A 13,167-nucleotide genomic window follows, 5' to 3' on the forward strand; every position below is an offset into this window, starting at 1 on the left:
AATATGGATTTAAAGCATTGGATTCGGATCCGGAATTGATTTTGAATATATCAATGCGAAATTTAATCCAGAAAATTTGAAGAATAATTGAAATTTAGCCTCGGTTTTCTCAGAAAATGGGACCGGGGGCAAAAGGGTTATTTTTACAAAACTTTGAAAAAATTGGGGTGTTCACAGATGCCCCTCTTTGCTACTAAGCCGGTTGAAAGCCGAGCTTAGTGGCAAAGATAACACTCCAAATTTTGAAAATGCCCCAGTCAGCAGATCTGAACTGGGTGTGGAAGAATTATTTTGAAAATATGACTTCTCAGGCTTAATACCTTATCCTGAATGGTTTTGGGGAGACGAAATCCTCGAAAATGATATGATTGAGTAGAGAATGAGGAAATCGTGATGGGACTTTGGATGAAAATTCTGAAATAGTGGGAAATGAGAATTTTGATCAGGTCTCATGGGTGAGACAAGATAGTCTTTTTGGAATGATTCAGGTTTAGCCCTTAACCTGGATGGGACGAAGATATATCAAAAGTGTATTGAATGAGAAAATGAATACATGAGAACCTTGATGGGACATTTTGGAAAATGTCTCGTGAAATGAAGCTCGAGTATGATCCTTTCTTGGATGGATATACAAAGCATGAATTCTTTAATGAAAAGAGCCATGATGGGACTGGGAGAAAACATCTTGTCAAAACGAGGAATCTCGTTGGAACGAGACTCAGGTTTAACCCAAACCTGAAAGGAAGATACCTCGCGAAATGAGGTTCTGGGTTAACTCTTAACTTGAATAGGAAATCTACCATACGGGTTTCTCAAATGGAGAAACCATAATGGGACCTTCGGAATTTGGACGAACAAATCCGAAAAGGGGTTTTGCGAAAGGAGGAAGATAGAGTTTCCTAAAGCTTGGAAAAAGGGATGATTTTGGGCATCTCATTGCTGAAACTGAAATAGCTTTTGAAATCAAATGACCTTTCGCAGAAAATTTAGGTTTGACCCTTATCCTGAGTGGGGGAAATCTACCATACAGATTTCTCAAAATGGAGAAAACCGTGATGGGACAGGAAGAGATACTTCTTCTGAAGGAGGCAACTCTTCTGGAAAATATAAACAACGCTAGGTTGCATCAAAATGGATATTGAATTTTTTATTTCATTCTTTGGAATAGCTAGAAAATGTTGCCAATAAGATAAAATTGTAGCTGATTCAAATGCTTGGAAATGTGCACGCATGTGCGAAGATATTCCCTCTTTTACCTAGAGTATTTTCTCCAATGAGGTTAACTCCTCAGTTCTAAGAGTCAGATTCAAAATTTTAGCACTGATGATTTTCTTCAAGGAAGTTATCCATTTTCCTGATATGAGAAGAGAAGAAATATTCTTAATTTCATAAAAGCAAGTAATGAAAAGACATTGATAAAAGAATTTTGCATGATAAAATATGACTTCTGGCAACTTTGGCAGTTTGATATCTGGGTGTTTTCCCACGATGATCTTTTTTTTTTTTGCACTCTTTTTAAGTCATTGAACTTTCTCAGGTTTTTTTTTACATCATCCTTCATTTGGATGTATTCTGACTTTTCTCTCTTTTTCAGAGAAGGGTACGTCACAAACTCCTTCATCTTGGAGATGTCTGATCCTTCTTTTATCTCAGGGATTCTATTGATGACATTGGCTCAAAAGGTCTTTAGATGATAACAGAAATCAAATATCTTTTAGGGTTTGTCGGTAGGTTCACCACACTCGCCTTCATCTCGATGGTGATCTGAACTTTCCCTGGAAGGATCCTTCACAAACTCCTTCATCTCGGAGATGATCCAAATCTTCTTTGGCCCCGGGGGTCTACTCGCATATTCGTCTTCATCTTGACGACAATTGAGAGATCCTTTTTGCGGATATTTGATTACAACTTTAAATGAATGAGAAGATATGGGTTGAGTGGATTCTTTTTATAGCTCAAGATATTTCCACTGCCTGATTGCCAGAAAGTCATTTTTAAACATGCACTATAGCCATGATCAATATCAATTCGCTTCTGGCTTTTCAACATCATTGAAGATTTCTTTCACTGATCATATCGAGGACATTTTTTACATCCTTTTGGTTGATTAACAGGAAAAGATTTGAATTTTACCTCTTTTTTGCAAAAAGTTTCACCCTTTTAGAAAGAAATATTAGAGGTAATCTGAGGAAATTCTTGTTGTGTAGTCAGACTTTTAGAATCAACTAATGCTTTTAGCAAATCGGCAAAGTTTTCACGAATTTCTTGTGAAATAATCACTCAATATAGATTTTGATGAGACCTTTAGCTGTAATTTAAAGAAATGGTGTAAGAATCAGACTTTAGAAAACTTGACTGATGAAATACATTAGGTTTTGGAAATCCCGACCAGTTATGAAGAACTGGATTTTGATAATCCCGACCAGTGAAAACACTGGATTTTGACCCAAGGTCTTCCAAGATTCGGCGAGGGTTTCTCATCATAAAAAAAATGTGTATTTAAGAGAGAGAAAGAGCATTAACAGGATGCATTTATGAAGCAAAATTTTGCATTTTTCACAAAACCCCATAAACAAATAAAGTAGTTTACAAGAGAGCAGTCCCATATTGAGGGAAAAAAAGTGAGCCCGAAATCAATTTGAAAAACCATCTTTTGCTTATAAAATGAGAGAGCTCCACCTGTTTTAAGCGTCCACACCTTTTGCCAATGAAATTCCACATTACAGTAAATTGTCTTTAGGAATAAGATGTTGAAAGCCTGAATCCTTGAAGAAATTACTTTTGCCTTCAAAGAATAAAAGAAATTCTAAAACTCCTTTGAACAGTATTTCTACTTTTCCCAAATCCTTGCAACACTGGCTGGCCAGACAAGACAGAGCCTAAAGCAAATAGTTGGTTCACTGTGAAAAAAAAAGAAAAAGGGGAAGGTCTTCTAGTTAAAGAGGAGTAGGAAAGGATGCATCGGAAGTGATCCCACATATGCCTTCTGGGTTGCTAGCACCACGTTGCATCTTAGCGTATCCCTGCTCACCCCATCCCGTACCCCACGAGTTCTTCACCAGCCAGTACTTGATGCCATCAGCTGTTGTCCCATACCCCACAATGGTCACAGCATGGTTGAGCGTAGTGCCACAAGGCCCAGTGAAGACACCACTCGAGTAGAACTTGTAGAACTTTGGGCTCGCAGCAATGGCTACTGCGACGGGCTGCTGGGCAACCGCGTTCAGCAGCGCGGTCTCGTTGTTGCGGGGCACCCTCTGAAAGCCTTTGATGAAGAAGGGACTGTCCATCAACTTCTGCGCGTCACATGTCCAGTTGGTTCCCTTGTACGGGTAGTTGTCCTCGCTAGTGAGGCCGTTTATTTGGACGTACACGAAGGCCATCCTCATGAAGCCAGGTTTACACCCTCCGCCGTCGGCGTCGCAGTCGACGAGCTCCTGTTCTGAGAGGGAGATGAGCCTCCCTGTGCTTCGCTTGGTGATCCCCTCTGCAGCTCCTACGGCTGAGAACGCCCAGCAGCACGCTGTTGTTCCATGTATCAAACCGTGTTCACAGAACAGAGGGTATTCAGTGATCTCCTATGTGCTCCCAGTCAATCACCCATGGTTAATAATCAAGATTCATATAAAATCTTATCACTCTTGGCCTTTAAAGGTACAGTTGAATTCATTGGTTTTGATTTGAAATGAATTTTGTCTCTTTTTTTTTGTTCAAATCATTTATTATACATGTAGATTTCACAATAAAAACAATGGTTTTTAAGTTTTATGAAAAATATATTTCTAATATCAATCAAAGAAGTTCATTTCCATATTGGAAGAGAACCTTCCATCTTTTGAAAGCAAGTTTTCAAAATTGATGAAATGTCACAAGTTCAAAAGCTATATGGGGCATCCCTTTTTTTCTCCCATAAAAGATAGGGAAACCAACCTCGTTCAGTGGCCTAGTTGCGAGAGGGCATTGTGTGTTCTTCCCCGAACATGCACTGTAGCTACAGTGCATGTTTGGGGTCCCAACTGAATGCCGCGTGGTGCTCAGTCGAGTGTAGGAGGTGCTGTACACCGTCATACAGCCTGAAGGCTGATGTACGGCAGTGTACGGCACCCGTATACCTGACTGAATATCACGCGGCGTTCAATCGAGACCCCAATATGCACCGTAGCTACAGTGCGTGTTGGGGGGGTGCACATATAACCTGCTCCGCCTAGTCACTATGGCTAAACCTGTCACACTTAGGGTCGCTATCTTGGCAGGGTAAACCCGTGGTGCACCCTTTGCTCATAGGAAGTCACACAGCTTCGACTGAGCAAGTGTTCATCCATTGCCCTCATTAATGCAAGGGGCTGATACTCGTGAGAATGAAACCCTGACCACCTGAATAATGGCCAAAGCTACCTCCTGTGCACAAAACCCCTTGCAACAAGGTTGAAGCAGGGTGTACTCACTAGCTGGCAGGGGGACGACTGTTTTACTAACCAGGCGGCTGTCAAAATTAGAGATGTGATGTGACTTGATATCGGAATACCATATTATTTTTGCATTAAAATCCCAACTTAAGATCCAAATCCAATTAAGTATAAAAGTCAGGCTTTATACTAACCCAATCTGAATTAAGTTTCTGCCTCCGGATCAGATTAGGGCAGATCCAATTAAGTCAGATTAATAGGTAATGCATAGAGGGACATAAATCTGATCCGTTGACATCCCTAGTCAAAATTCCTTCGATGATGAGAGGGTTTTCCTTGGCCTAACGAAGACAAATATGAAGCTATGGTCCCATGAAAGCTTTCCAGCCTAAGTAAGCTTTTGGTATTTTAAGACAAGCTAAAACAAATATAAATAATATAAGAAACACAGAACTGGTTTTATTGCATTACTATTGTGATAATAACATTATAATTTAAAAAACAACATAAATGTATATTTTTTTTAGACCTAAGGGGTTTGGCGAACTGGAATGGTGCCTAGACCGTTTGATGGGCAGTCTAGGTTCAAATCTCATGGGCGTCATCCTCCTGGTAAGCCGAAGATTGGCTACTCCTTGGGGCTGAGGGTAAGCCCTTAGAGTTTTATGCTGACATGGACAGAGACAGTAGTAAGGCAGGCTGATTCAGCGCAGCTAGGTCTCTGGGGCGGTTTCTCTTAGTAAAAAAAAACACTATTTTTAAAACAAGTGGTATCATGAAAATATCACTTTTTTTTTAATTTATCCCAGCCTTGGAAAATATCACGACAAAACCACGATATTTTACAATTATAGGCCATGATCTGTGACATGCAGTTGAATCCTTATTTTGCCTGAAGAGAGAAAATTAAAGAGAAAACCAGGCAATGGTGGTGGTAAGGAAGAAGGTGGAGCTTACGACACTGCAACTGGTTCTTGATGGGCGTGACCACACCCATCGTCCTCCAGTCGATGCTGTCTGGCGCACCCTGCAACTCTGAATACGCGAACGGCATCGACGCTGTCGGAGGCTGAGACTCGAGCCCGTTGTAGCCGAGAGCGTATGACACGAACTCTTCTGTGGTTTGGTCTGCGAATCCATTCACTCCGAGTCTGTAAGAGTGGTTCTGAGCATTGAAAGACTCGATAAACCTGACATTTTCTTTGAAGATACTGAACCGTTTCTCCATCTCAGCAGCATCCACGTAGACACGGCCGTGTCGTGTCATCCACTCTAAGTGCATCTCGGACACGGTGGCATCATCGAGCACTGATGATGACATGGCCAGAGGAGCCCACATGACCACAAACAGTGATGCTGCAAGCACAGGCATGCCACTTGGTGCCATGGTGTGTTCAGGAGGAGGTTGAGTCCTCTGACACTGTAATGGCCTCTGTAGTACACAGTATATATATATACTTGCGTATCAAGGCCTTCATAAAAAACTTGCTATCCAAAATTTATATCATTTACCTACAAAATAAGGTGCTTTTTTAAAACCAGATCTTCCCGAATCATTTCTCTCCAATTCAAGTTTCCTCTAAACTTTTCACATCTTTTCCTTCCAAAAAAAAGGAAAAAAGAAGAAACAATTTGTTCTTCACTTTTATATATAGGTCCTTCAGTAGTTCGGAACAGTTCTTTTTGTACACAAGAAACTTCACATATATGGCTTTGTATCTTTACTTCCTGCTTCTATGTTAGTAGTATTGGTTGCCAATAAAGGATATCATCCTACTAAATATGATGTTGTACCAGGTAAGCAACCCAGCCTGAACCCATAAATCTGGGTATGTGCAGACTCAAACCGTATTCTGGCTGGCCTGAAACTGACCAAAGTAATATGTGGGTTGGATTTGAGATATGACCCAACATAACCTGATCCTGAACTCAACTATTTGGACACGTTCATGTGGACTTTGAGGGGGTATTTGATCATGCGTGGCACGGGACACCACTGCTGCGATCAAATGCTGGATGTGGCGGATGTGCGTCTGTCATGTCTGGTGGAACAGTGAAATGCCGTTCCCACCGCCCCCCCCCCCCCCCCCCCCCCCCCCCAAACCCCCACCACCACACACACACACTCCTCCAATGAGAACAGGACGGGGAACACCACTTAAAGAAAACACTCAGGCGGAGGGGGTATAAACCCAACCCTCACTCATTCTCCAGTCTTTGATGTTCCGTCCAAGATTGGACGCGCCATAAAACACACCCTGAGTCTTTGATAGGTCGGATACTGGTACATGCTAGCAATCTTTGGAAAGGACAACCACATTATCAATTTTCCTTATTGTGAAAAAGACAGCCTTGTCCATTTAATTAAGAGTAAAAACTAATGATTCTGATTTTATTTTCGCATCAGTGGAGATAAATACAGATTGGATCAGGGATGTATTTGAAAAGTTGGTATCTAATATTCTTGTCGCAATTCCAAATCCGAGGAGATGGTTGAGGGGGAAAAAGAAAATAAAGAAAAAGTCGGGAATAAATGATTTTAAACATGCGAAGGAATTTTGCATATTTGTGAGTTTTTGCAATAACACGCCATTTTTATAAGACAGTACCATCATTTTCCGTTCATTTGATAAGAAAAAAATTGTTGAGCTTTCAATCATCCTAGCACCGAGCTATTTTTTGCAAGAATCTCCTCCAATCTTCCACTTAGCCATTTTTTTTCTTTTTTATTAAAGGTATATGTCTGCCTAGACAATAATCCTGAAACAGCGAACTAGAATGGAATGACAACCAGAACCTATTATTCACTACATCAAACAATTTCCTTTAATGAATTGAGCCAACTAAAACAACATTTTTTGTAAGCACGACTATATTGAGCCAATCAAATCTGAATATATGAACGTAGGCATGAAACTTCCTACCGGATTATTACTTGAGTCAAGCCAAGTAACATGTGGGTTGGATTTAGTGATGCAAATGGTTCGGCTACGGAACAGCTAAATACATGGGGATGCAGATTCAAAATAGCCAAAAAATTGCAAACCTCCATCCTTGATCTGTCCCATTTGCATCCCTAGTTGGATTTGGGCTATGAATCCAACATGGCTGACCCGAGTATGTTGTATGCATTTTTTAAGTAAAAATATATATATTAGATGCTCTTAAAACTATATGGGTTAAGTTCAGGCTTCCATTTCATTGAGGTGACATAACCCAAAATCAAACTGCTTGCTATTAGCTGAACCATGTGCAATCAATGCCTTTGATATCAATCAACAGAATCCCTTTGTCAGTAAAACAATTTTGAATTCTAGTTATTTTGTTTTGTACACGGTAAATCCTCAACTAAATCCCGCCTTTTTTGGTGTACAGGCAGTGATTAGTTGTCTGGAGTGGGAAGCAATAGCTATCTTAGTAATTTTATTGTCTTTTTTTTTTATTCTCAAAAAAGCTGTCTCAATGAAACCATGAACCTGTAAACCCAGTAAATAACTTCATTACAGATCAATATGGAAAACCTTTCATGAGAAGCCGCAGCAGTTTCTTTCATGTACCAGTTAAGGACGGATTGGAGGAGGTTGCCCAAGCCACTTAGCACGGAAGCCTGTGCCTTTACAACTAGAGCAGCACGTAGAACCCTGAAAATTTTTTAACACAAGATGATGATGTTGGTACAATATATATATTTGAAAGCATTAAAGCTGAGAATACTGAATGACATTCATCACCTTTCCTGCACATATAACGCAGCTGGTGTTTCTTGATGGCACTTGACAAAGCATGTTGTCTCCAAGAATAAAGAAGCCCGTACCTCCACACCATTTGCATTCCACATACCCCTTTGAGTTGCAAGAACTGCAAGCTACAGGCCTTGGTTGCTGTGGCATGGCACATTAGTGACCTTTATTAGATACACAGCGCATCATTTCTTTCTCAAATTGACCAACATACCTAAATTGCTAGTTAACTTGTTAAAGCACATGACAAAACAACATCTACCAACTACTAATGATTTATTTCCAAATGTAAAAGCAAAAAAAAAAGTGCAGCTTCCAAGGCACTGAAGACATTATAACCTACATAGAACCAAAGGTAAGTAAACAGTTTGTTTTCTTTATGGTACAGAAACAATCGTGGCATCCACTTCAAAGATGGATGATGATGTACCGATTCTGTATATACTTGTTTTATCACTATTGGTAGCAAAGAGAAAATCTTTGTGAAACCTTCTTGAGGAATACAAGTGTTAAAAACGATATCATTATTAGTACAACTGGTTCTCTTCACCACGGAATGCTGTCATACTTCTATGATTTTTCATTTGCATTGATACATGCGATAGATATCACCGTCACGGCTTCTCAATTTCTTTTATGGTATGGGAGCAAAATGGCTGTTTTAACAAGGGTTTTTTACTAAGGCATGCTGTAGCACTTGTTTGTGATCTTTCCTTCAAGGGCTGTTTGTTACACTCCAACTCAAGGAAAGCCTCTTTCCTTAGAAAGAGCCACTTTGGAAGGAAAGTGCTTCCATAGGGGAAAGGTATGAACCCATTTTGACAGGAAAGCTGTTTTTTGCATTTATTATATGGATCCTGCCATATATCTTGCATAGACATGTTTGTTTAACTCTTTGTAGGAAAAAGGCCCTATTTCCTATGAAAGAGAGGGTATGAAACAAACGCCCCCTTAGGGTCTAGAGTTGAAGACAAGGATAACTTTGTGCTTGATATAATTTTTTTATGATAGTATTGGCAATACCAAATAGATTACGTGCCATGGCCTGTCGATGACATGAAAACTTTGCCATCCAAAGACGCCCATAGTTTCCATCAGAAAAAGACAAACCATAGTGATGTTTCTTATTCTTTCTTATCTCTTCCTTTATCTATGAAGGCTGAACACCCATAGTTTAGTAATAAAAAGATGAAATCGTAGTCCCCTCTCTCTCTGTGGTTTCAAATTAGTTCAGATGCAAACAGGACATTGCAGGCTCTGCTTGAGATTGGATTTGTCATGTAGATCTCTGTCAAAACTTCCCCTGGCTATCCAAAAAGCAAACAGAAGCTTTTTCACAAACCAGAGCATGTTGCACCATGCTCTAAAATGAATGACACAAAGACCATCCAAGACTATAGAATGATGTGTAGAACACAATGAAGACTAGATTGGTGTGATTTATGCATCCTCATTGGTAGTCTGCAATGAAAATCATACTCATCCAAGATAAATTTGGGTGGAATAAGGCAACTTGGCCACAGAAAAACCACCGATCAAACTCTTCTTTCTAATGGGCCTTCACAGAGATAGGACTCTGAATGTAACAAAAACACCTCCAGAGATGCATCATATCTTGATAGCTACCATTCAGCATGGATAAGGAAATTAACAGTCCATTCTAAAACCGCCTCCTTATCAGAACTCCCGAAACCTAAGCAAATGTGTCCTCTCATCATCCCATCGTGCACAAGGGTAGAGATTCAGCTCCTCTTTATCTTCTCCACATCCTTGATCCTTGTGACTATCGCTATTCTTGAATCTTAGACAATCCCACAATCCATATTTAGCTCACATAAAAATACAATTATACAACTAGAATATCAACACTATGTAAGATGCAGAAGCTACAAACATAGTCCAAACTCCAAATCATGACCATATAACCAATAAATACAGTAGTCACCTCATACTGAAGCCGACTAAGACCTGAACAAGAAATCCAGTTGTTTATCTCTCTCCTAATCCACCAACAAGTTACTTCCTTGCTTGCTGTTTTTAATTTCTCTTCTTCTTTAATCAGATTCTATCAATACCATCTGGCTTTGGACTGCATAACACTGTTTATGTTTAATTTCTATTACAAAGCTAAACATGGCTTTCAATTACTATTGCACAATGTACTAAGAATAGAATTTTCTTTGTTCTTTAAATCCACTAATATGTAATGATAGCACTTTATAGATCGAACATATTATTATATCATCTTTTCCCACAAAAGACCAATTTTTTTCTAAAAGAACTAACCTCCATGATGCCAAGTAGAATTCAAACCTAACAAAAACAAGTTGTACACAAGCTATAACAATCTAGTGCAAAAGGAAATGAAAGCAAACACGAACAATCATGTTATATGAGAATAAAAAGAGCCAATTAAGGACTCAGAGGGTGTATTTTTTATGCACACACTTGCCTACAGACGTGGAATAAGATGGGATATTGCATCATAGAGCACAATCTAACATCCCAACTTATCCCGTTCTTCTGGATAAGTTGGTACACCCAAAATCCCCAAAGTGGGTTGTTTTTTATGTACCCACTTGCCTACAGAAGTGGGATAAGATGGGATATTGCATCATAGAGAATCATCCCAACTTATCCCATTCTTCTGGATAAGTGGGTACAACCAAAATCCCCCCATGAGAGAGAGAGAGAGAGAGACCTGAGAAATCAACCACGCTTGCTCCATACGCTTGACGAAATCGGAAGAGCTCTCGGAGGAGTCGACGACGGACGCCCTCGGGCCGGAATCTCTGAGAAACCTCTTGTTGGGGAGCATCGTCTTCGCGACCGTTCCCCTCCAACCGAGGAATCCGCTCGCCGGAATGGGAAGGACGGGTACCCTCGTGCTGCAGCACCAACCAATTGGCATCTCCTTTCCTTCCCACCAAACCGTTTGGTTTCGGTCTTGCTTCTGAGGGATTGAATGAGAAGAGTCTATCAGAGAGACGTTTGATTTTGTCACTTGGTGGAATGGAAGAAGAAAAATACCGCTTCGTGGAGTTTGCGGGAAGAGTTTGTATTCCACGAAACTTCTTTTTAGTTTGTGTTCTATTTTTGTTGGCTTTTTCAACTATTGTTTTTAGTATCAATATCTCTTGTATTTTGGAAATCAAGCTCCAGATGTAGTGCTGCCAGTTGTAGCAGAAAAGGGTTATTTTTTTGAGCTGAGTGACAACTTTTCAATAATTATAAACATGGCAATAACGAAATTGTTAGGCTTGTTTTCAAAATATGTTAATGAATAACGTACTGTTTTCCCCCTTTTTCTGTCCTCTAAATTTTGTTAGGATACCTAACCTCATACATATCCTAATGGTTCTCGAAAAATATCTCCTGATAAACCCCATCCAATACGTAAAAACAAAAAGTTGAGAACTTTTTCTGTCCTCTCAATTTGGTTAATAAAATATCTTACATATTTTCATGAAAAAAATCCCCTGATATCTCCATTCCCCATTCTATATCTAAAAGCAAAAGGTTTGAAAATTGCCTGCAATGGTTTTCTATGATAGGTTTTGACCAAAAGTCATCAAGCTAACAAAGTTAGACCGGTCGACATGAGAAAAGATCAGGTCAAACATAATTGTCCAGTTTTAGTGTGCTCAGCATGTCAACGGTGGGGCTTAAGCAACAGCCAACAGGTGTGCAGCTGTACACTTAAAGTATAAAATTACATTACACACCTGATCCTCCGTTGTATTGCATACATTAAGTTCGTCTCTGATGCCAGTTTGTTGTGGTGCACACAGTATTTTTGTTTTTAATAGATAATGCTGGGAGCTATTATCTTTTGTGGTATTTGAACCCGAGACGCCTTGGTCATGATAGTGCCATCTAACCATCTAACTACCTCATCCCACACCCAAGTTATAAAGTATGGTTCCTTTTTGTTATAGTTGTACTTATCCAGTTATCCTGATGTACTGGTAAGGGTCTTCTTAAACCCAGCTTAATTATATAAAAAAAAAACTAAGTATGATGCACAGTTTGATAATAAAAAAAAAATAGTGAAATGGAAACGATGTGCAATGATCCCTGTTACAAAAGCAAAGAGTATGAGGGTTTCCCACGGCCCACAGACTGCACAAAATACATACTTTTGAGTGAATTCAGCGTGCCTCAACCAAACCAAAACTATCTGTGTGCATTCATGCATGGTTTGTAAAGCCCGTATGGTCAGAATAGAGAAGAGCGAGATATCAATCCAATTCACAATAAAGTTAGTAAAGTTCTGGAAAATACAAGATTCCTATTTACTTGACCGGCCATGGGATGGGAAGAAATGAATACAACGGTTAAACTAAGCATTGAGATTTTTTTCTTCTTTTTGCAACAAGGAAGCTGGGTTAGGCAGACTCCTACCGGTTTATTAACTGAAAATAAAAAACAAGAATAATTACAATGGGAGAGTTAGAGGCAGACTCATTTCCAACCAATGGATATCATTTTCAGAGAAGGCGGCATTGTCTTTGATGTTGCCACTCTTGACATTCTGACTCACAAATTTTTACGGTGAGTCCGATTCCAAGAAGCGTTGCTTATACCACTCTTCTCTATTGTTGAAACGAAGTGAGGGTTTAGTAATGTTAAATGCACCGGACTTTGTAGCTCAGTGACCGGGGTGTTGGCATATTCGCAAAATTGAAACCGGAATGCAAAAATACACACATACCGATAGATGCCATGGTCGATGCGTCGTGCGGGTGCTCGATGTTTTCCTCTGCTTATCGACGCTCTCACTATGAGCTCATGCCTTCAAGTCGATGGTGAGCAGAACCCTGAACATAAATAGAAATTATGAAAACACTGGTAATTAATAGGGTAATTAATAGGCTACAGGTTACTAACTCCCATTAAGTGTCCACTAGTAGCCCCACTAACCCTCTTATTAATGTCAAACCCGGTTACACTATAGGTTGAACTCAAACCCAAATGTTCAACATTCTCCCACTTGACCCATTGACACTAAAAGGGTACTA

The 13,167-nt window shown here is 39.7% G+C and overlaps 1 protein-coding gene and 1 pseudogene across 2 annotated transcripts; both read right to left on the reverse strand.

Moving 5' to 3' along the window:
* Positions 1 to 2,913: 2,913 nt before the first annotated feature.
* Positions 2,914 to 5,793, reverse strand: LOC149841646 (senescence-specific cysteine protease SAG39 pseudogene; annotated as a pseudogene).
* A 2,023-nt stretch (positions 5,794 to 7,816) lies between these two features.
* On the reverse strand, positions 7,817 to 11,190 carry LOC149841647 (DnaJ/Hsp40 cysteine-rich domain superfamily protein). 2 transcript variants are annotated; one of them, XM_089998614.1, is made up of 4 exons: positions 10,848 to 11,147; positions 8,138 to 8,287; positions 7,964 to 8,047; positions 7,817 to 7,882 (listed from the first exon to the last, which is right to left on the reverse strand). In XM_089998614.1, exons 1-3 carry the CDS (start codon positions 11,055 to 11,057, stop codon positions 7,967 to 7,969), a joined length of 441 nt encoding a protein of 146 aa, XP_089854740.1. In that variant the 5' UTR covers positions 11,058 to 11,147; the 3' UTR covers positions 7,817 to 7,882; positions 7,964 to 7,966. The 2 variants fall into 2 exon arrangements, with proteins under 2 accessions (XP_089854740.1, XP_089854739.1); XM_089998613.1 differs by having other exon boundaries at positions 7,817 to 8,047; positions 10,848 to 11,190.
* Between the last annotated feature and the right edge of the window lie 1,977 nt (positions 11,191 to 13,167).

This window comes from Nuphar pumila, chromosome 3 (assembly GCF_984573655.1).
Source record: "Nuphar pumila chromosome 3, dmNupPumi1.hap1.1, whole genome shotgun sequence".
NCBI classification, from domain to species: Eukaryota; Viridiplantae; Streptophyta; class Magnoliopsida; order Nymphaeales; family Nymphaeaceae; genus Nuphar; species Nuphar pumila.